The following is a 25,563-nucleotide window of genomic DNA, read 5'->3' on the forward strand; positions in this document are numbered from 1 at the left end:
GATTAAGTTCTTAATTCTATTCGAGTTTCACTTACTCTAAGATTATGGTGTGTAAAAGCGATGAATACTATGACATATCGAATGTAAACAATTAAAGTAAGCCATAACATAACGCCTATCTAGGTTAAGCGATATATTTTTTTCTCTTTAAAAGCTTAGATTTAAATTTGTCAACGTGACGTTCCATAAAAGTAAGAATATAACTATATTTGCCTTCCATAAAAACAAGTATTTAGGAACGTAACAACCAGAGCTAGGTTCAGTTCTTTAGACATTTGTACGTAGATGACTTAATTCATATTGATTTGATATGGATCCCGGTACAGATGTTGATCATGTCCTACAGGCGCTTGGAAATGTTGGTAGATATCAGAAGTTTCAGTTGTCTATGCTGTTTGTATTTATGTTGGAAAATGCTTTTCATTTGATAGCGGCAAACTATATCAGTAAGTATTCTTAAAGCTGATTTTTTTAAAACTAATTATCTTTTTCAAGTTAATTAATATGAATAAAGTGTTTTTTTTTCTCATGTTCGTTTAAATCCGTGTCTTTTTTTTTTTTTTCTTTTTCTTTTTTAATGTTTTTTCTTTTTGTCTTTCTTGTCACTTGATTTTATCTTTATTACGTTATTCCTTCTTGAATTTCCTTTTTCTTTAAATAAATCTGTCTATAGTAAATATAAAGATAAACGTAAAATGATATTTTGGAGGTGTTTTCCCCCTTTATAACAATTTCAACATATTAAACAGCACGAACAATTTAAGAAAAATTTCTTGTATAATTTTTTTCATTTAAAACATGTATGTAAAATATATGAAACTGATTTTTTTTTTGGTGAGATTTAAAACAAAATATGATATATCACATCATTATTTGAATTCAGTCAAAACATATTTAGAACACGTGAATATTACATGCAGTCATTTCGACATTATGCAGAGACTTGAGGGATAGAAGGATAATCGAAAATGCTATCAATATGCAGAATTCAAGCCAAAATTGTTTCGAAAAGGAAAAGGGGAAAAAAAGAGGGGCATGGGTCCTTTCGTATACATATACGATTAGGTTTTACATGTATTTTAATCTAAATGCAACAAGTGAGATTAAAAGGTTATATAGTTGAAACTTTTTCTGTGAAGGAGTTTTAAAATAGGTTTAATCGCTGATTTAGGCTTTGACCAATGACCGTATTAATATAACAAATTGAAATGTTATAAAGTTCAGGTCATTATTTACCCCTTAAGATCTCAGTTCGCCAGTGAAAATTTCTATGTGTTTTCAGTATTTTCAGAATTTTTCAGCAATGGAAATTTCATCAACCTTTTCTGTTTTGTTTATAAGGAGAAAGGAAAAAAAAAACACCAATTTAAAAGGCATGTTTATATCAAAATAAGTAGATTTGAAATGATTGCCGAACAGATCAAAAGAGACCAAAGGACAAAGATGCACACAACTACTGATCACCGTACGGCATTCAACAATGAGCAAATTTAATACCATTCCATTTGAACATATGTAGTGAATTAATCTTCTAACACTTTATGTGTCTGATAGTTTACAATAAAGGACTTGAACTTGAACTTGATATCGTTTAGTAATCTCTAAATGACCCCGGAATGGCAAGATGTGGTACAATTCTAAATAAATCTATTTAATCAAAACCAATATTTCAATTTCAATTTTTAAGAACTGGTTTAGAAATTTGGAAGAATGAAGTCTATCAAATGGCATTTTCGGGATATGAAATATTTTTATTTTCACTTCTTGAAAGATTCTGTTTTCACTTAATTTCAAAACAACTGCAAATACAATTTAGAAAAATAATAAAAAAATATATTTACATTTTTAAAAAGTCTCTCGTAACTCTTTCAAGAGAAAAGACACAAAGTGGCTACATGAATTAAAATTCTCTTGAATTCGACGAACAAGTAGTTATTATATATTTGTCTCTATGCAACTATCAGTTTTCCAATGTTTAATTACCATTTAAATAGGTTTAATCACTTATATAGGCTTTGACTAATGACCATTTTAATATAATAAATTGAAATGATATAAAGTACAGGTCATTATTTACTGCATAATGTAGATGTGCATTGGCCAAATCATGATGGTTTACTGCACTTTTTGTGTTAAATAGCGATTGTGTTACGAAGAAATGTAAGATGTAGGAATTAAATTTTTAGGTTTATTGTTTTGAAAGACGTGTTTGATATTGAACCTTTACATTTAACCATTTATTCATTTTATGTATAGTGAAACAACAATACACAAAATATAATAGCTCCCAAGACAACTAGCTAATACATGTGTATTAACGACAATCACAATATAACATACCGTGTAACAAATCAATAGAATCGAAATAAAAAAAATTAAAACGATTGAAGTTTAAACAAAGCTTATAACAGAAGAAAAGATTAAAAGGGTATAAATATGTATTATATGCACTAATAATGCATATCATTATTAACGTAAGCTTCAAAACAGTACCTCAAAATCTTATCATTATTTATAATTTTTTTTACATATTTGAAATATTCATATATTCAACACATATATGAACTAATCATTGAATTTGATTTTTTTTTCATATAAAAAAAATGCAATCGCAAAGTATTTATTTCTCAAGAGTTGTAATAATGCACATTTCTCTAGATCCCATATATAAATTCGCGTCTTCATATTTCTAAAGATCCTATACCACAATTCGTACCGTGGCGTCGGTGTTATTTTTTGCTTTATAAAAAGATATAGGAATATTTTTTTTTAAAGTTTAATCTACTAGTATTTTGAAAACAGACGAATTTCATCTTCATAAAGTAATTTCTACATTCATCAGAAAAAACGATGCCATCGAAACTGGACGTTATCATGAACTGGTAGAAGAAGTGATGTTGTATCTAGTATGCATTCTTGGCATTTAGTCAGATAAATCTGTTTTCTTCCCAAATATTTAGAACAGTCATGTCATTATATGACCAGAGCTGACCAAGATGATACACATGTGAAAATAAACCATAACTGATTGGCAATTATTGTTATCTATATGTTAGCATTTCTGTCATATCAATACATGAATATACAGATGCATCGAGATTAATTATATACTTGAGCTAATTCACTGATATAGTCGAAGAAATCATATTTTGTACCTGTAAAAAACGTATTAACAAAAATACCGAACTCCAAGGTAAATACAAAAAGGGGGAAATCCATAAAAAATACTGACACCCTGTCAAGCTTTACAGAATACGACAGCAGCGATTTTGCAAGGACATATATTGAATCTGTAAAGATCTACTCTACATTCTACATCATTTGGTCAAGCTCTTTCAGAGTTTACAATAAATGACGAACTTTAATGAAAACTTGATGCACAATACATATTCTACGTACATGTATACCAATAGAAAGATACGTTTTAACACTTTACATGGAATTTAACAGAAAGTTCATAAAAAAAGGACTTAACTAAGTTTAAAATAGATAATTAAAAAAATGTTAACAAACCAAACAGCTACCTATTTTGGTTAACATGTATTCATTAGTAGCTGTGTTATTGACCCCCCCCCCCCCCCAAATCTGTGTATGGTTGCTCATCATTGAGAACCATAAGGTGACCTGTTGTTGTTTAAATGAATAAAAAAGGGAGTGTTATGGTTATAATAATACTACAGGCTCTTTAGAGCCTGTGTCGCTCACCTAGGTCTATGTGCATCTTCAACATTGTAGACTACTGCTTTCAGTTTCTATTTTATTTAGTTTTTGCCCAAAACACAAAAGAGGGTAAAAACACGTCATTTAAGGGCAATCATTCCATTCTACTAACTTTTTTGGCAGAATTTGACCTGATTGTAGATCTTGTCTTGCTGATCATTATTGTCCTTTAAAGTTTCTATCTATCTTTTATAGTTTTCAAGATGCATGTAATAGCCAAGGCTCCGTGTTGAAGACCGTACTTTGACCTATAATGGTTTACTTTTATAAATTTTGACTTGGATGGAGAATTGTCTCATTGGCACTCATACCACATCTTCTTATATTCAAAAACGCCAAAAATTGGTAAAAATCGTCATCAAAGAGCAATAACTTCAATAACCAGTCGACTGAAGAATGCGGCTATTAGACTTATTTGCAGATCTTGTCTTGCTGATCACTTATGCTGTTTAAAGATTCTATATATCTATTGTAGATTTTAAAATTTTAGGCAAAAACGCAAAAAAAAATGGTAAAAATTGTCACTAAAGGGCAATAACTCTAACAAAGAGTCGATTCACGATTTCTGCTATTTGAATTATTTACAGATCTTGTCTTGCTGATCAGTTTTGCTGCTTAAAGTTTCTTTCTACCGATTATAGTTTTGAAGATAATAGACCTAATAGAAAAAAAGTAGTAAAATTTGCCATTTTAAGACAATAACCCCAATAAGGAATTGTCTGACAGTTTTGTCGTGAATAAATAATAGGTAAAGCTCAACATTCTGAACATTTCTCGCCTGTCAGATTTTCTCTATTTATAGCGGTTTTCAAAATAATAGACAAAACTTACATTTTAACCCTATGTTCTTTTTTTAGCCATGTCTGCCATCTTGGTTGGCAGGCGGGGTCATCGGACATTTCTATAAACTAGATATCCCAATAATGATTGTGGCCAACTTTGATTAAATTTGGCTCTGTAGTTTCAGAGGAGATGATCTTAAAAGTTAACGGACGACGGACGACGATGACAGACGACGGACGCCAGTTGATGGGAAAAGCTCTCTTGGACCTTCGGGCCAGGTGAGCTAATAATAGTATGACCAAAATGATGATTTAAGCCAAAAATCAATTACTTGTGAAAGAGTTTCGTATAAAAGAATCTTATCCCGTGCTATATAGAACCATGTGACATATATTTCTTCTATGGTCACGACCACGCAGTTTGCGTCTTTTTAACCTACATCCAGTCCGTGAGTGCATATAATATAATCTTAAAGATAAACTTGACCGTAATACAATTTAGTAGACTTCAATAATACTGACATTAACATTCATTGATTTCATTATTTTGTGTATTGTTCTGCAAGAGCCTTAAGGTGTAAGATTACTAATCTTAGATTTAATTTTACAATATTTTAAATGAACTTAACTTGTCCTATAACGAGGTTACGATCTACAATCTTTTAACCTAGCAACTGTATATTTTTTAATTAGAGAAAAAAATTAAAATAGAAACAAAAAGTTGTTTTATATCAATTTTTAATTAAAACTTAATATTCTATAATTTTTCGATATCTAGGTCAATTAAAATTGAGAAACGTTACTAGAAGCTGTTTATGAATATGTCGTTATATATATACGACACATTGAGGAATTTACACAGCAATGCATTCATTATATTTTCTCATGTATTTACTTGCCTATTTAATATTCATTTACTTGCTGTGTCTTTGCTTTGTCCACCTTTATAGGTATTTACTGGGACTATTATACTAACTAATAAATTAATATTTTTGTTCAATTTCATATGATCATAATGCATATGTTGTAATTGAAGATATATATTGTATATATACATATATTCATAATTGATTTTAAATAAACATGTGTTAATGTCATTTTTAGTGAATAAGATCTTAACAGTATTTAGCTGACAGTATGGTGGTATTTGTATGATTTGTCCAAAATCATATAAAACTTGTGACAAAAAATCGCATCATTATCTGCTACTTCATCACTTTCCCCTCTATGTTTGCATTGATTTCAGTATCATTTCACTTATTTAAACCATCTTGAATATCTAACCATGGAAGTGTCCAGAAAGGTTCTGCAATGAAAAATAAATTACAATGACACATTGATGATGATGATGATGGATGGATGGCTGCTTAATGTCCAGCGGCAAATTAACATGCATATTCAGGACGAGAACATGTTAATGTAATATAAATATTAACCCTGCTTTGTATTAGACCGACACGCTAAGTCGGATTTTTAACGTGCTAGTTCACAAGGTAACAGTCCACAGGAAGGCATGTCACCTTACCCACCGCATTGGCGTAGCTTACGTTGAGGCAACCTCGGTAAAAAAAAATATAAAAAAAATAAACAATAAAAAAAAATTCTTTATAATCTTTTAAACAATTTTCAAAAATGCAGCAGACTCGCTACTAAACGCTAAAATACCGACTTGTATTGTATTGTTGCCGTTATTGTTTCATACCCTTTGCGAGTTCAAGACTAATGGAAACATTTCCCTCCTCTAATTGGAAATATCGATCCCTTTGCGGTAGTTTTCACTAATCATAAAATGTCGGAGTCACCGGTTGTCACTTTCAAAATGGGAAAAAAGTTCAAAACCATGTAAGAATCGGAAGACCTTACAAGAAATATCAGGACAAAACACAACCAATGAAAGTGCCGTGGAGCACTTTACATGTAGCACGTGTTTATTTCATAGTTAATCAAGAAATGGTGCTAGCGTGATGTCTGGTAATGTTTCTGGTATTAAAACCCACATACAGCAAATCCAACCAAGAGCATATTATCAGCATTGTATATCGCACGTTTTGAATCTTGTTGTTGCGTCTACTTGTAAAGCGCTAGCTGAGATCCTGAATTTGTTTGGTTCTGTAAGTCAGCTGACATGATTTCTTGGTGGATCACAGCTGTATTGTTGACTTGCTGTGTCATTAAAATATACCCCATATCCATCTCCTTTATTCGTAAAGAATTTAAAATCTGGGAAGTTCACTGAAAGGATTCAATTTGAAAAAGTGGTAAATGTTTTTGAGAACATTTAAGTATTCAACTGAACATTCAAAATGATGTAGGAACCAGTAAACAACAGTGACTAAAACATCTGTAGTATAACTTAGTGTAAGGCATATTAACATTATTATGATGAAGTAAAATAAAACAACTGCTATTTTTAATAGAATCTTCTTGTTCAAATTTCTAAAGCTCTACAGCTTAAGGGGGAGGGCTGCGCCCCCAGACTCCCTGCCTCGGTAATAACAGAATGCAAGTTACGCCACTGCGGCCGGACACATTATTCTGACTCCGAGCCGACCAGTCTTTGCTCTTACTTCTTAATGCCGCATGTTTAGCGGAGAAGCAGCAAATACCAATTTTAAAGTCTTTGGTTTGATCCGGCTGGGGTTCGAACCCACGAATCTCTCGTAATCGAGGCGAACATTATACCAAGAGACCACAGAGGCGATCAATGACACATAGATGGGCATAAAGTCCATATTAAGAACATATCAATATTTGTACATTTGTAAGTAACAAGGAGTAATATATCTTGCCAACTTTGTACATAAATGATCATCATTGTACATTTTCATTTACGTGATATGAATTTTCGTGTACTGCAGATGGTTCAAATCTTTAAATTCATATTCATTTTCTAAATGTTGACAAAGCTATTTTATAACCCCACCCTTGAAAATTGTCCTTTGTTGACTCATAGTGTTGGAAAAACGGCTTGTAAATTATAAACAAGTAATTAGGATAAACAGACAACAAGTTCTGATTCAATTCTCTATTTCAATGAGTCTTTAAGAAAATGTAAAAAATCTAGTAAATTACTTTTCCTTATGAATAAAAAGATACATATACAGATAGATGAGCTGTGTCGAATAGAAATCGACCGTATGCAAATAAATATCAATACACCTGTTAACCATTTTTCGGGTTGAAAAATCTCTATGCAAAGTCTGTAACTGTTTAAAAATTGAGTTGATATAAGAACCCAACAAAACAGACCAAAATTCATGTTTTATTTCGTATTTGAATGTTCCAAAATCAGTCAAAGTCTTACACATGTACATGTATATGTGTACTTGCATAAGGTCGATTTCTATCCGACGAAGCTCAATTATTATATTAGAAGTATAATAGTGCCAGGTATTTATTGTATTGTAAACTTCATTTTTCTTCGTTTTTCCGCCCCTATTAAATCTCCTTAAAAAATGTTCTGCTTGCAAGTTTTAACGTTTGTCTTCTTCATTCCGTGTTGTCTTTGCTATTCCTCATCTATTCCTCGGATTTTTTTCACAACAAAAATATCTTTTCTCAAATAGAAAATGTAAATTGCCGGTTTTTACCGTAGTTAATTAAGAAATCATGTACACTAAAAAAAATTATACTCTACATTTTTTTGAAAATTATCTAAAATATTTTTTTTTTAAATAGGTTACAGACCAGATTACAACTGTAAATCTGTTAATGCAACAGAGTTGATCTATAACCAATACAAATCTGCTTCCAACATATCTGATATACATGTCAAGTATGGAAAGTGCGAAATTGATATTAACGCAAATGTTACTGGTACTGAATATCAATTTTCACAGTCTTGTCCAAATGGTTATGAATACGATATGCCAAGAGACAGATCGACCGTTACGGAGGTATGCAGGTCGTTTATATATGTATTTTTTATGTTAACCTTTATCATTGTAAAATATGGCAATTCAGTATGATACTGTAAATGGATGTTGAAAGGTCACAAGTTTAAAGCTTTACTGTGCTTTTCTGTAACATTTTGTCATGTACTGCTTGTGGAGGACTGTTAGTCCCCGAGGGTATTATCAGCTCAGTAGTCAGTGCTTCGGTACTGGCAAGATTTATAGTAAACTTTTCTTAAATTCTCAGTCAGTAAACCTATAAATTACCAAGAAACCAAGGTTCCAACTCTCTAATGCAAATTTTGCCTATTCTTTTTGTGCGCCTTTTGTTCATATAGTTCCTCTAGCATTCGGTTATCAATACATTTATACATCATTGGCTTTCAAGAGTCAATTTTTAGAATTGAGCGTAACTGATGAAGGTTAATCCATAAAATTGTTTATGACGCACTAGATCAAAATTATAAAAAACATTTACAAATGCACGATTCAGAGTTTTAAAGATTAGATTCAGGGTTTAAGGATAAGATTTAAAGTTTAAAAGATTAGATTCAGAGTTTAACGATAAGATTCAGAGTTTAAAAGATTAGATTCAGAGTTCAAAGATTATACCACTGAAAACCCTAAACAGAATAGCCATAGAATGAGGGAGTTGGAGGAACCTTAGTTTCTTAAAAATTTCTCAATCTATCAACAGAATAGTTAAGAAGAAAAGGATGTTATAAATCATGTCAGTACCGAAGTACTGCCTACCGAGCTGATGGTTACCACGGAAACTAACAGTCCACCAGCAACTAACATGTTAAATGTATTTAATCCGAAATAAACATGACTCTCCTCTTACTTAATGATTCAACATGTCAGTAACGTTTATACTGCGTACGTATGTACACTGCAAATCATACACAAAGCGGACGTTTCAAAATAATTGTGATACGTTGATGGAAATTTGTTTAAAAGGAAATTATTAAGCTGCGGTATTACAGAAATCCTATAAACAAATACAGATACGTATGTCCGTGTGTCTTATAATTTCAATTTGAATATAAAAAAGGGAGGTAGGACAAATGTGAATGAAACCTCATCCCCCAAAAAACACGACTCACCAATATTTTCTTTGACAATCTAAACTTTTTTTTTATCATTTTAACATTTTATCAATATAATTAGTCAGTGGATTATAATACTGTACGTCAATAAACTTTGACACTTCTTAAATATGTTGTTTAACCAACAAAAAGAGTATTCACAAACCACACATGCAATCAAATTGCCAACCCAAAATTAAAATACCCAAATATCCAATGAAAACCACAAAACCATTACCTAAAAATGAATGCCAATTCCTTACAAATATATATCTGAAACCTTTTTTCTTACTTTCAGTGGGACCTCGTCTGTGAGGGATCAGCACGATCTGAGTTGGCTCAGACATTAATTATGTTGGGACAAGCTGTAGGTGCTGCTATTTTCTCGCCTCTTTCTGATAGATACGGAAGGAGACCAATTAACATTTTGTCTCGAAGTCTTTATCTAATAGCCGGGGTGACTGCAATGTTTTCACCCTCCATTGCAGTTTTCTCTGTTTTCAGATTGTTGATAGGAACCTTTCAAGGAGTAAGTAACAATAGTAATCATGTTAAAGTGCCAGTCTTTGTAAGAATCAGGCAATTTAGAAGAATATCAAAACATGGTCGAAAAAACCCGCCAACCTAACCATCCTATTTTGAAGTTACCCTCATGCTTAGTTTGAAATGGTAGGTCTTTCGTTTATAAGTGTCTGGTAATTCGAAAAATCTCTAGATAACTTTTGGATAGAATGATAGCAAATTACGGAGTTAGCTCCCCTTAATTGTTAATTTCTAGTGCATTTCAACCAAATTATAACTAGAAATACCAGAATAGGAAAAGGAAACAAATGTTATATTCGTGCATCATTATACATTTTGAACTTAAATTACTGTAAACTTGAGCGGGTTTTTGTTTGTCGTCTTTTCACCACAGCCTGATTCTTAGGCAGACTGGCACTGAATCATTAAGACATATTTTGAATTTTCAGTCTATTATATTCTTAAAACTATATCACTTGACATCTTTGCACTGACACAGGGTTAGTATGACTAAAGTTTAAATGTTCAAAATGACAAATGGATCAGACAAAAGTTTTAACTTAATAACGTCATAACAATAAGAATTTCTGTTGTTCCTTCGATAGTGTCTCACTAATTGAGCATAGCGCAAAAATATGAATTTCTTTTTGTATCAAATAAAGGCGCGAACAGCCTTTATGATGAATATGCATATATATACGTACTTCATATGCCGGAAAGACGAATCTAAAAAAAGCGTACTAAGATGAATTGATTGATTGAACGAAGTCAATGTATTTTATGGTGTCAGCCATGCACAAGTTTAATTATCCGATTGAAAATGTCAGTCGCTGAGCGCAAATGCATTATCATATCTTCATGCTTTATTCAGTGCAATTATGCTTCTGGAATCCTTTCCACAACATAGAAACTACAATTAAATAATTTCAACATAATTTTGAATTTGAAAATATCGGATATTGTCGTTTATTTCATAATGGCATATGTTATCAATCATAAACAAGATGCGGCTAATGACAATGATAAAAAATGACGATAGTTTGACCTCGTCCAAACGCCAAAATCGGATATACATTATAATTTTAGTTTGTTTTCTCCTGTATGATACACCATTTTTTTTTTACAAATAAACATTTTTGCATTTATTTCACAGTGGAATTAAGAGATGAGAAACTGTTATCCATTTTTTTTTTATTATTTTGTAAGGGCAGTGTGATGACTGGTACAACCATGTGTGTAGAGTTACTACCAACTGAATTTCGTCATCAAGGAGAAGGACTAGCATTCTTGGCGTGGACATTGGGGATTGTTTTTACTTCCGTTGTTGGATACATTTGTCAAAATCTGCCATGGAGATATTTCCAGATGATTTTAGGGTTATTATCATGGCATGTTGTTTTTGATTGGTTGTAAGTAAATCTTAAATTAAAAAAAACGCAACATTTTGAACCTTGCTGTATCATCCACGAGTAACATTCATAAACAAACTAGATATTTAAAAAAAATGCTTACTCGCATATTATAAGTTATTATATCATTTTCAACAATCTATATAAAAAGACGTGGTATGATTGTCATTCAGACCACTATCCACCAGAGACTAAATGCCGTAGATGTAAGCAACTATATATGTTGATCATCATACAATGAGAAAAATCCATTCCATATAGTAAGTTATAGAAGAACACTAAATGACAAAATGCTAAACTATTCAAACAAGAAGACTAACGGCCTGATATGTACTTAAAGCAATAAACGAAAAAAAACAAATACGACATACATCGACAACCGACAACCACTGAATCACAGGCTCCTGACTTGGACAAGCACATCCAAAATGTGGAGGGGTTATATCATGTTTACGAGCGACCAACCCTCGACTAACCTTGGACAATCGTTTAACAGGGCAACAAAGAAAACAATCAGTTGAAAAGGATTTGATTCATCAGATTGACAAAAAGCACAAAAAACAACAACAAAAAGACTAAAGACACAAAGTATCGATATAATAGCACTGCCGTTACGATAAGCTATTTCAAAGCTAATTACAACTTATGAATAACAAGGTCTCCAACACTCAAATCAATCAGTACACATCCAATATTAATGGATTTAGTGTAAAGGCATCATAAACATTTTCGAAAAACATGACCATGGGAACTTCCTAAATAGAAGTATCGACAAGATGTAGGATCGTTAGTATTCATAACTAAAAAATAGAAGCTAGGTCAATATAATGTTTGTACTTCAGATATATTTTCAGCTCAAACATCAACTTTATATTATATATGCATGAAGGGTCCAAAGTTTAATTATGCACAAATTAGCAAAAAATGGAGCCTTAACAATTATTTACTTTTCAACAAATGTTCGGCAGGTGACTATCTTATTGGAAGTACACATCGAATTATTTTAATGAAGTTCATCAATAGAACACATTTTGAGTAGCAAGTATAAATAGGAAAGATAATTCTATAAAACTCCTTTTCTCAATATCATCAGATAAAACACAATATTTTGGAACAAATCATCAAATTTTATTTGATAGTCTTGTGCAGTAATTATTCATAAATATTTGCCATAATGTAACGTTTTACAGATTTCTCGACGAATCGCTACGATGGCTCCTTGCGAATGGGAAAACAAAACAGGCAATAAAGATAATAAAGAAAGCAGCCTCATGGAACAACCAAAGTTTTGAATCCGTAATGGAATCAGTAAAAAAGAAACAACCGCTTACTTCGATGGAGCTCGTTATACAACCTCCGGAAAAACCGGAATCAAACGGCAACCATCAGCCGTTGGAAGTCAATGGAACGACCGAGGTTAAACAAAAAGTCCACAAATACTCAGCTTTCACCATTTTGAAGCATAAAAAAATTCTTCTAGTTTCAGTTTTTTTATGGGTGATATGGTAAGATATACAAAGTCTTTCTTTTGCTATTGTTTATATTTGCCATTTTTTAGGGGGAGAGGATTGGTAATGTTTACTTGTTATTAGGATTTTTTGTGTTGTCTTTCTTGCATTTGTGTATATGTTTCCTTGCTTTATTTATTTTAAACGTATGACACGATTTCTTTTATTGGGGTCGCTTATCACCACACGTTTAGAAATTCACAAATATGTAATTGTTTGGTAGATTTTCGCTACGAATTTGCATGTCATAGAAGAACCCTAATGAATAAAGTGGCAATTTGAAACTATATCAAGGCCTGTAGCTGGTCATGTATGAAATGATAGTTGCTTAAGGACCAATAGAATTTATGCAAGAATAACCATTTTAAATCTTAATCATAGAAAACAGAGAAAGCAACAATTGTGATTTAAACACTTTAAAATGTTAAAAACATCCCCAGTTCTCCAATCATTACCATCAATTGTACTTAGATTGAACTTTAATCTAACAAAATCTGTATAGAAAAAGAGAAGGTAGATGAATCAAGGGATAAAAAGCTGCCCATTGATACCTGGCATTTCAGTAGTATTTCATCTAGTTGGAGCATTTACCATGCATTCCTTATACTCGATTAAAGTTATATTGAGATGCACAATTTATCAACCCTTTTTTCTGTTAAAACATTATAATCCTTATAGTTCCTATCTGCGCCAAAGTACTTATGATTCGGGACTTGTCTAAAGGTTCATGTTGAGGCAATGCATTTTTAAAATAAATATTCTCATATAATTTAGACATACATATTCAAATGTTAAAACTTTGCCAAATAACATTAATTGCTATTCTTTATGCCTGTTAGACCCACCCTTCCAAACCTCGGTGCCGATATTATCTACGAGTGAAAAGAGTTGACCGAAGCATATTTAAAATGAAGCGACCTGTATGCGATTCTTACGAAACATGTGATCATTGACAACGTTTTTACAACCCTATTAAACTACAAAAAGAAGTAATCAATTCTAAAAATTATAAAGTCAAAACAAGAACTTCGATTGTTTCATTATAGATATTTTATTTACTGCACATGGTTGTGACATTGTCACGGAGAGCACGTGCTGTCATTAATTTTGTGTTTTATTGGAACACATGACATAACTTTAAACCACCACGTGAGTGGTATTTGCAAACCAAAATGATATATTTATATAATGTTATTATTTACGTTTTAAAATAATATAGTATATACAAATAAGGAGATGTGCTATGGTAACCAATTGGGCATTAATCCACCAGAGTATCGCCCTACCATGGTAAAGTTTCGAATGGCGTCATGTCTGAAAAATTTTCTTATTTATGCTAGTTTGTTATGTCAATGATACTTATTTACAAGTCAGAAATAAACAAAAACAGAACTAAAAAGAACAGAAAGTATTTTTTTTTTGTGATCACAATTATATAAGATCGTTAATCATGTATTCATGATCTAAAAACCAATACATTTTTTACAGTGAATATAAAAAAATATATGCATGAATTTAATGATGTGCTTGTATCTATTATGATAGGATAACAAATACACTGACATATTATGGATTAATGTTAATGACATCCAAATTTGCTGGTGACAGATATCTGAACAATATATTAGGTGCCCTCGCTGAGGTTCCTGCCATTATTTTCCAACAGCTTATTATAAACAGGTAACTATTATCCGTTGAAGCAATACTGATTCGTAAAAACGTATATACAGCATTCACATATTGTTATTTATATTTTATTCAAATATGCAAAAGTGCAGCAACAGCTTTATTTTCGAGATGCGTATTTAGAACGGAAATAAAAGGTACAACCGTATTTGTTTGACGCAGTGGTGAGGCGAACAGAGTAAAAACAGACAATGATAAAAAATTACAGAACACTTGTTTGAGATTACAACCTTCAAAAGTGTGATTTGTGCAACTAAATGAGAGACGAAAGATATCAAAGGGACATTCAAACTCATAATTCTAAAAATCAACTGACAACGAGATGGCAAAAAAACAAAAAAAGACCAAAAGACAAACAACAGTATACAAAACACAACATAAGATACCAATACTAATAAATAATGCATATAGCATAAATACAGTGTAAATAATTCCAAATTGTGGAACGTGCTGTATGCAGCATAATTTTTCTGTTTCCTACAACTTCTTGTTCAAGTTTTCATCGTTCTTTGTCTTTTTTAAATGAAATATAATAATCATAGTTAAAATACCACTGAATGTAAAAGAAGATGTATATATTTCATGATGGTTCCTAAAACTGTTTCTGGTCAAAATACATGTTCGTATCGTTATGAAGTAGGTTATAATTTTCTGTAAGAATAACAAGCATGTACATGTAACATTGTTTTGTTTCATTGTTTTTACACACTACAATGTTTAAGCATAAACGGGAAGGAACACCTTGTACCTTTATTTTGTGTACGCCAAAATCGTTTAGTAAACTTGTTATCGGATGTAAACGTACAACGTACTCATTGCTTGTTTCAGACCGCAAATATTAAAAAAAAGTCATGCCTTTTATCAGAATACACTGGTCTACATTTGACCTTTTTGTTAACAGCACATAGAATATATTTGTTATGATTAAATTTCGTTGCTCTAAATAAGAATATTAGGAGATAAAGGATAAACGTGAACCACATACGAAAGAACTTAAGTTTACAAAAAAACGGACATAAAAGTTGTCATCATTAGACCTTCAACAATGAACAAGCGGCGTATGATATTACTCTATATAGACCACTGATGTAATAAGTTCAAATATAAGTGCGTTCAAAACGTTGGTCTAGATTCAGTTTCAATGGACCCAAGAAAAATATGAAAAGAAAGAGAAGCTTTGTTATATTGGGAGTTATTACAAAGGGGAGAAAATAGTAGTAAAAAATGTCTACATTCAACTTTTCTTTACGGAGTAAACACCTTAGTTTTACGGATATACTTTTATCTAAAGTTGCTAATAAAAATATTATTTTAGTTTAAAACCTATGAGATATTATACCGTTGCACATGACACGTTTTTGAGAATACGCCATCAAGTACGCTTGAGATTGACAGTTTTTGAATATTTGACTTTAAAATTAGATGTTTTTCTTATGCGCTTCAAGAAGATAGGCGGAAGATATCAAAGTGATATTAAAACTCATAAGTCGAAAACAAAGTGGCAATGTCAAGGCAAAAAACGAAAAAAACGACGTAAGACACAAAACAATACACAAAACACAACATAAAAAACCAAAAACTGAGCAACACGAATCCCACCAAAAACCGGGGGTGGTCTCAGGTGCTCCGGAAGGGTTAGTAAATTTAGTAAATCCTGCTCCAAATATGTATTACATTGAAGAATTTGCATGGGTCGGATGTAATTAAAGGATTTTCTTGCATTTATTTATTTGTGTATTTATTTTTTAGAATAGGCAGACGATATGTACTTGTGATGTATCATGGTCTAGCAGGTGTAACGCTAATCGCCTCCTCTCTTTGCTTCACTTATTCAAGTATGTACCATATTTCCCTATTATTTTATACCAGAGTATCGTTAGTTATTTTAAATGTAGACACTGCATGTATTTGATAATTGATTTGCAATTTGTTTTTATGTCTTTTTTTGTGCCATCAAATATTGATATTGAATATAGGGAGTACTTTTATTAAAAAGTCACATCCCTTTATTATCTTCTGGACCTGTAGTTGTTATAATAAACATGTATCTCGTCCTGAAAAAAAAGAAAAAAGGACAAACCAATTGCTGTTTATGTATCTAGTAAGTAAAGGATAAAAAGTTGATGATAATTTATTATGTTAATGAATTCTCTCCGTTAATTTTTTTATATGAATATTAATTCATAGAAATGTATAAATCTATATTGTTTACCACTTAAATAAAAATAAATACTGACATACGAAATTTTACTGTACAGGTAAATTAACAGCAAGTGTCTCAACAGTAACGACATACAACAATTCATTACTTCGACAAATTTTGATACTTTAAAAAGGGTAAAATTAACAATAATGTTTGGTTTATTTTAGAACAATACGATTGGCTGACACCTCTGTCGACATTTTTCTCTATACTAGGAAGATTCGCTGCTGTGGGTTCATTCAGTAGTGTGTTCCTTTATACACCTGAGCTGTATCCTACCAATTTAAGGTAGGAAGTATTATATTTACAGTATGTCATATAACATTACAACAACAGGTGGCAGTGCATAGTTATTCTGTTTGTTTATCTTTTTTTGTATATCATTATTTTCCTAGAAAGAGAAAAAATATCACATCTCGACTTATTTCGAAATATTTGTTATATTAAATCAATTTTAAACAGAAAACCTCAAACTTAATTTGTTTCAAAAAGACGTTTATTTAAATCATTAAAGAATGATACACACTTTATGCTTTAATGAAAAGAGAGCCACTTATTTTTCTTGCAAAAAATACAAGGCACAAAGATATCAGAATGCAACTCATTATAATCCCTATATTAGAAATAACCAGTAAATATTTAAACGCAGAAAGCAAGTACCAACTTAAAAACACACGAATAATGCTGATTGAAACTGAAATTGAAATGATATTCCCGATTGTTACCAAGTGTAAATAAACTCATCATAGATACCAGGATTAAAATTTTGTACGCCAGACGCGCGTTTCGTCTACAAAAGACTCATCAGTGACGCTAAAATCAGAAAAGTTAAAAAGTCAAAATAAAACGGACTGAGAAATGGAATATACTGATGAACATACTATATAAACATTTTAATTTGATTGCAGGAATGTTGGACTAGGTATGGCGTCAACGATATCTAGAATAGGATCAATGATTTCACCATTTGCTGCTACTCTGGTAAGAAAATGAATACAGTACTAAGGATATCCATAAATAGATTCCATATACTAGTACTGATTATAACAAAAGAAAGCTAAATCCGCCAGACTGACCAGTTAAAGAAATCCTTTTTGTTTATGGTTGATATGACTGTCATTATATAAAGACGCGTGTTTTGAAATAATTCAAGAAATACGTTATTGGTACTGTGAAATAGTGTTTACAATCGTCATTATATAAAGCAGCGCGTTTTGTAATAATTCAAGAAATACATCATTGGTACAGTGAAATCGTCGTTACTTTCCAGTGTCATTGCAAGGGAATGTTCTTTTCACAATTTGTTGACTTAATTTAGTTCTGATCAGATTGGTGCACACTTTTGCTGTATATCTAAGAAGAACAAAAAACATTGTACTGGGCTTCATAGAGTAATATATTGTTACATATTGATTAAAAAACTGCCAAATATAAATGAAATAAATGAAACAGAACAGTAGTATTTTATTATCACATATACATAATTCGTATCGTTCATGTAATAATAACCAAACACCCTTTTTTTAATGTAATAATAACCGAACTCCCTTTTTTTAATGTAATAATAACCGAACTCCCTTTTTTTAATGTAATAATAACCAAACACCCTTTTTTTAATGTAATAATAAACAAACAACCTTTTTTTAATGTAATAATAACCGAACTCCCTTTTTTTAATGTAATAATAACCGAACTCCCTATTTTGAATGTAATAATAACCGAACACCCTATTTTGAATGTAATAATAACCGAACACACTATTTTGAATGTAATAATAACCGAACACCCTATTTTGAATGTAATAATAACCAAACACCCTTTTTTTAATGTAATAATAACCGAACTCCCTATTTTGAATGTAATAATAACCGAACTCCCTATTTTGAATGTAATAATAACCGAACACCCTATTTTGAATGTTATAATAACCGAACACAATATTTTGAATGTAATAATAACCGAACACCCTATTTTGAATGTAATAATAACCGAACACCCTATTTTGAATGTAATGATAACTGAACACCCTATTTTGAATGAACAGGATTTCCAAATATGAATACAAATATTTAATAGATAAATTTCACTACGTCAGCAACACAGCCATACAATAAAACTAAAAAATATCTTAAGTATACCCTACATAAGGTCTCTGACATAAGAAGAGAGTATATAATATGTGTCGTGCTCTTAATCGCAACGAGTCTCGTAATTTAGTGAATGTTGATTTAACAACAATTACAAATAACTGCCATGGATACCAAATAATAATACCAACATGTATACAAAGACAACTTATGAAAGTTCATGAACAATAATAAAAGAACATTAACACGTGGCGTGATTATAATAGTTTTGTGAGTATTGAACCCCCCCCCCCCCCCCCCCCCCCGCACATTCATTTCTAAATTGTCAAGATTAGCTCTTTTTATCATTTAGGTAAAATGATAGCATTGTATGACATCTCCACTTTCTAATTTCCGAATCCATTTTCATTTCTATATTATTTGTGCATTTTTGAAGAATCTACAAAACATTCAAACCCTAAAGTTTGGCCTATTTCTTTTCCTTTGTTAGATATAATGTTTTCACATAAAAGAGCTGGTTTATACATTACGTTTTTCATTTAATACCTGCAAGTGGAATCATACTTCCACACTTATAGAGCAGGATCTGTTTACCCTTCCAAGTTTTTGGTGGGGTTCGTGTTGCTTTGTCTTTAGTTTTCTATGTTGTGTCATCTGTACTATTATTTGTCTGTTTGTCTTTTTATTTTTGGCCATGGCGTTGTCGGTTTGTTTTCGATCTGTGAGTTTGACTGTCCCTCTGGTATCTTTCGTCCCTCTTTTATACTCTATAATAATGGTGAATTGGCAATCATACCACATCTTTTTATTTTTATAAATAAAGTTCATGAAATTTACATAATACCATAATTACATGCACACAATAACTACAGACATCATTATGGAAGTGACTATTTATAGTTTTTCTAAGATGATTTGTTTTTAACTATTATTTGTTTTAGGCTGAACATGTGTTTTGGGGACCGGCGGTCATCTTTGCTGTACTGAATATAATTTGTACTGTTATGTTGTTGACCTTGCCAGAAACAATGGGACGCCCGCTACCAACAACGGTTCAAGAGATGAAAACCTGGTTTAAAGATAAGAAACTTTTTGATGTTCGTTGGCCAAAACATTATCGCAACAGAAAGGAGATGTCTAACAATTCTTGATATAGTGTTAAACATTGTTTTATCATACAATCATGTAGATACCCATTTTACTTTTTAAGGAATTATCATCTTTCTATTATTTATTTTTTTTCATTCTTGACATTTATCCTAGAACAGAAACAAGTTTTTATCATTGTTTATGCTTGAAAACAAAGTATATAAAATCCTACTCATTCTTGGCATTTATCCTAGAACAGAAACAAGTTTCTATCATTGCTTATACTTGGCAACAAAGTATATAAATCCTAAGACAAAAACATATCTCCTGGTGATCTAATTTTTTAATAAACTATTTTACCTGAATATCTAATGTTATCAGAATAATGAAAAGTTTGAAGGAGTAATGAATGAAATCATACTTTGAAGCAACAATACAAACATTTGCTGAGTGAGTTGAATTCCAATCAAAAGCGGCAAAACTACATGCATATATTTTAGTTCAAATTAGATAAATGTCTGAATAGTGGAAATGTAGAAAGAATGTACTAAGAGTTTTGAGAGGCAGTTTGAAACACGGACTTACAGCATTGAGTAAGAAATCTGAAAAAAGGCTGATTTTTAGATTCAACTTCAACGGTCTGATCAGACGTTTCACACATTAGACAGCAAAAACAGAAATATTCTAGCAACTAAGATATGTCTGAGAGAAAAAAGTATATTTTTTCACTTTTCTGTATTAATCATTTCTATTTGGTTGTTATATCTTGAAAGCTTTTCAATCATTCAATTTTCTACAACGTTACACGTTACAATATGGCAACATTTGTAATTCAAGACACATCGGAATTTCATGGGTGACTTTTCTTTCATCAAAATTTAAGACGTTACCAACTTGCCCATTTACTCTATTTACAGTTTTCATACAGGGACTTCTCAAGAAGAATGAAAACAAGCTTGTATTTATCCTTGAACTTCCTTTTCCGCTTTAAAGATGATGTCCTCTTATGATCTCTTATCTTATAATTCAACGTTTTGTGACGAAACTGTGAACATCTATCTAGTTGTTCTTGAAAGGTATACACAGATACTACTAGGCGTGCTTCATATCTTGAAAATTAACACTCACGGTCAGTTGAGAACTAAATTAGTAGATAAAAGAGATGATTTAAATTTCTTCATTGTGAACTTTTCACTTTGACGATGCAACATTTTTGCAGTTCACGTATAAGGAGTATATGCCCAATTGATCTGCTATTCCAGGACTTCCTTTAACGATGTTATTTGATGAGGATTGATGTTCACAGGGAAACAGTTAAATTAAGGGTTCTTAGTAATAAAAAAAAAGCGTGTCTCTCAGATATTGTCTCGACACGCACGCTTAAGACCAAGATTTGGAAAGCCAATAATATCAAACGTTTGAGAGTCAAAAATCTCACAGTGATTAAATAGAGCAGCCAAAATTGTCCAAGGTCAACTTTGCCTGAGGAAGTTGTAACCTAAGCTTTATCTCAAATATATCATTTTATAAACCGGGTGAAATAGTCATTTCAATATTGCAAATTCTGAAGCACTTGAATTGAAGTCTTCTTCGAAAGTTTTATTGAATTTAGTAGTATGTGCCTGTTCAAAGCAAGGAACATGTAATCCAGTGGCTGCAGCTGGTTGCTGTCTGATATATTTATTTTTCGTTCATTGTAGTTAAAGGGTCGTTGGTTTTCTCTTTTGAACTGTTTTACATTTTGCAACATATACTCCCACTTACAAAAAAGGTAATCCTTAAACAAACAGGTCTGTTCTATATTCTCTTTCAATTCCAACTAAAGGCGAAGAACTGGGTCTTTATACACTATCCTTGATACCAATATTACACAAGTGTTTATAGAAACAACGTTTTATTACTATGTCTGCCAAATACTCAACGAAAACTCTTCAAATTATTTTAATCTATCTTATAAGTCAGCAATCAAAGCCAAATCTAGGGGAGATGTGAATCATATGTGGATGCTAAAAAATTCTAAAGATCGGTTATAGTACATACAGTCGATGTATCTTTCCTCTTTCAACAGTATACAAACATTTGACTTCTCTACCCTTTACACGAGCATTCCTCATTCAAAACTTAAAGATAGCTTGAAAGAATAAGCCGAGCATTGTTTCGTAAAAAAGAACGGCCAACACAAAATACAAATATCTTGTTTGAAAGAGGGATAAATCATACCTTGTTAAAAAAAACCACTCTGATTCAATCGAAAAATTCTGAAACAAACATCATTAAAATGCTTGATTTTTATATTACTGACAACATATTTGTTACGTTTGAAGGACGTGATTTTCAACAGGCAATTAGCACTCCTACGAGAACCAACTGTAACCCTCTGTATGCTGATTTATTTCTTTGTTCATATGAGTCAGACGTCATACATGTGCTTCTCGGGAAAAAAGCAAGCATTATCATTTAACTTCACGTTCCGCTATATAGATTATGTCCTCTTATTAAATAACTCAAAGTTTGGTGACTATGTTGAACTCATCTATCCCATCATACTTGAAATAGGATACATGAATTACAATTAAGTTTACCTTCTTGAGTTACATCTAAAAATTAACAATGAGTGTCAGTTTAAAACAAAACTTTATGAGTAAAAAAAATGATATCAGCTGTTCATGCGTGAACTTTTCATTTCTATGTAGCAGCATATCTGCAGTGCCTGCATATGGAGTGTATGTCTCCCAGTTGGTACGATATTCTAAAGCTTGCTTTTCATATCATGATGGCTTGATAGAGGGTTCTTTCTTACAGGTACGCTATTGAACCAAGGGTTCCTAGTTGTTAAGATGAAGACATCCCTTCGAAAATTTTACAGACGCCGTCATGAATTGGTTGTCAATTCTGGAATATCTGTTTCTCAGATGACCACGGATTTGATCCAACTCTTGGAGTATAAAATGTCTAAACTATTCCAGAAAACTCAACAATGAAAAATTAATGTGATGAAAACTGTTTATGTACTCAATTTATCAAAAAAAGACTTTTACACTTTTTAATAAACATCACATAATCATTTGTATTATCAGGATTGCACCTTAATCGTCTTGGATGTTTAAGAGAAAAACAACTTTTTATGGGAGACTTCCTCCTGTTCACTGGCGTGTATACGTTTAGAATCTGAGCTTGCCTGCCAATATTTTTACCTTTATCTTGAAATGAGCCACATTCGATCAGTTCAGGTGGCTCTTTTAATGTTTTAAATCTTCTTATTTTTCTGATACTAAGTTCTCTCTGCCATATGTTTTACATAGGAAAACATACCAATTGATTGCTGATTCCTCAACGTCTAGTGACAAATATTTCATGCATACTAAGTGCGGGAACAAATTAAGAATCACCAGTTAGTTTCTGTAATGTAGCCCGCCTGGGAGGAAGGTCGGAAAATTTAGACTTCCACTTAAAAATGGGGATATGTTGGATAAGGGCAAATACTTGCCTTTCAGGAGCCAATCTTCAGACCCATCAGAAAGTTTTTTCAATGTATTTTAATGTCCAGAGAGTGTTACCCTCGCCCTACACAAGAAATAGAGATTTAACGTCTCCATTCCGACTGGACGTAGCTGCGTATTTATACTTCTTGCAGTCTCTACGGATGACCATATTTCTATACCCCAGTCATTCCTTTGAGTGAGTGAAAGGTAAAATGAAACTGAACAGATGAAAAAAAGCTGTATAGATCTTAATTTATAGTATGGTATGCGTCTGAACAATATCGCAGTTCAAAGTAAAAAATAATGACTGAAAATTTAACCTTTACTTTTTTTTGTTCAAACCGTTAAGATCGATTCAGATGAAAATATTCGTTTCGAATCAGGATATATTTACTAGTGGTCAAAGTAATTGATACAGAAAAGCGTTCAATTTCTAATTCAATCCGTATATATGCAATAACCTTGTTTACTCAACTGACATTAACAAAATTAGTAAGATAACAAGCCAAATATGTCATTTGTTATGTTCATTAAAATACTACCAGTATACGGTGTCCTCCACCCTTTGTCGAAATGACATGACTTTAAATATCAACAGCCTTTAACATGTTTAAGTGATAGCTATTCATAATTAGGAATGCTTATCTATGCAGAAAACGGTAGTTCATTGACTTACATTTTTGAACCGTCTATTGTAGGCAAACTATATGTACTTCACATTTATTCATTTCACGTCTGATACGAACACTATAATTGACTCAGAGACGGACAAAGTATGATAAACAGTTTTGCATGAACTTGGGAGATACATATGACAAAATTTTGAATACTTCTCTACTATGCATATAGGCCATATTGCCTTATCGTGAAGACAGCCATGCATTTGAATAGGATAATAAATGCATATGTTCAAGTTATTTTGTCTTTAGTCTGTTCGTGTACACATTATCGTTGTCATCTTAGAACACTTTCAGTATTTTTAGTTTGAAAATAGGAAAAGTAACCATCGTATTATTTCTCTATAAAATAACCCCAATTCGTTAAAAACTAGATTCAAAATACAAATACAGATCAAACATTTCGATAATTTTCATGATTTGTCCGCATATAGGGAAACACCTTAGAGGTTGAATTTTTAGGGCAAATAACTTTTATCTCATCTATGTCTGGACTTTTCGGCCAAAACCTTTAAAAAAAACATGATGATTTCATGTTTCCTAATGAGTTAATATTCTATTTCTAAGCATTGTCCTCAGACTAACACAAAATATTTGTAAATATCAACCAAAGGAAGTTTTCAAGGACATGTTAGTTTTAGATCCTGATCGGAAGAAAGACTTTTTGTATAATTCAAATCTTTCAATCTACAGCTAAATGAGGTAATTTAATAAAAGGGCAAGTTACGTGATGGAACTTGAAAACAACAGTATCTCCAATGAAAAATAGAGTGATGCGGTACAATATTGCCAAGTGATCAACGCATTCAATTTTAAATGTTCAGAAATAAGTCAAATCTGATATGAACACTGGAAATGTTCGGGATATTGTCAAATTCAAAAGGGAGGCGCTTGCTGTTGATATTTCTGTCATTTAAATTGAGATTTGTTCAGGCAAATCAATGGTAATATATTTAATCTGTGGAGACATCTTAAAAATTTCATCAGATAAAGGATTTGTATAGTGAGAAGGATTAGAATCTCGCGGTATATCGATTCTTCTCGCGTATCTTGAGAAGTCACGTACCCGCCACTACAAATTTAAACGCGTCTTTGAGTAAATATTCGGTTGAACAGCGTGTTTGGCATCATTATTATTTCTGATTTGTTTATAATTATGTTTAGTTTGTTTTAGCATCTTTGATTGATCTTTTGTTTAAGTAAGAGAAACACCCTCTCTTTTGAAATGCCATCGATAAACTATAATTATCATAATTTATTAAACTATACTGTATGTTTCCATTAAAAAAATTAATTATTTATAAATACATGTTATAATCTCTTGAATATTGTCTGTCTAATTCAAATACACATAGACCGATAGCTTTGAAAGAAATACCATATACAATGTCTTTTGCAAAATTAATCTATAATAAAC

At 31.7% G+C, this 25,563-nt stretch overlaps 1 protein-coding gene across 1 annotated transcript; it reads left to right on the top strand.

Annotated features, from left to right (window-relative positions):
* The first annotated feature begins 189 nt into the window (after nucleotides 1-189).
* On the top strand, nucleotides 190-20,352 carry LOC127735135 (solute carrier family 22 member 6-A-like). Its single transcript, XM_052245223.1, has 10 exons — nucleotides 190-446; nucleotides 8,181-8,398; nucleotides 9,782-10,012; nucleotides 11,212-11,414; nucleotides 12,605-12,919; nucleotides 14,468-14,602; nucleotides 16,358-16,443; nucleotides 16,979-17,099; nucleotides 17,720-17,792; nucleotides 19,840-20,352. Exons 1-10 carry the CDS (start codon nucleotides 311-313, stop codon nucleotides 20,047-20,049), a joined length of 1,728 nt encoding a protein of 575 aa, XP_052101183.1. The 5' UTR covers nucleotides 190-310; the 3' UTR covers nucleotides 20,050-20,352.
* The last annotated feature ends 5,211 nt before the right edge of the window (nucleotides 20,353-25,563 follow it).

The sequence above is a fragment of the Mytilus californianus genome, unplaced genomic scaffold (genome assembly GCF_021869535.1).
Source record: "Mytilus californianus isolate M0D057914Y unplaced genomic scaffold, xbMytCali1.0.p SCAF_3, whole genome shotgun sequence".
Lineage (NCBI taxonomy): Eukaryota > Metazoa > Mollusca > Bivalvia > Mytilida > Mytilidae > Mytilus > Mytilus californianus.

Bases quoted from the DNA above. Each gene is read 5' to 3' on its own strand.
- LOC127735135 (XM_052245223.1), top strand. From the start codon at position 311: ATGGATCCCGGTACAGATGTTGATCATGTCCTACAGGCGCTTGGAAAT. The intron at 10,013-11,211 runs GTAAGTAACAAT...TTATTTTGTAAG, and splicing joins TGATAGGAACCTTTCAAGGA to GGCAGTGTGATGACTGGTAC. The intron at 16,444-16,978 runs GTATGTACCATA...GGTTTATTTTAG, and splicing joins TCTTTGCTTCACTTATTCAA to AACAATACGATTGGCTGACA.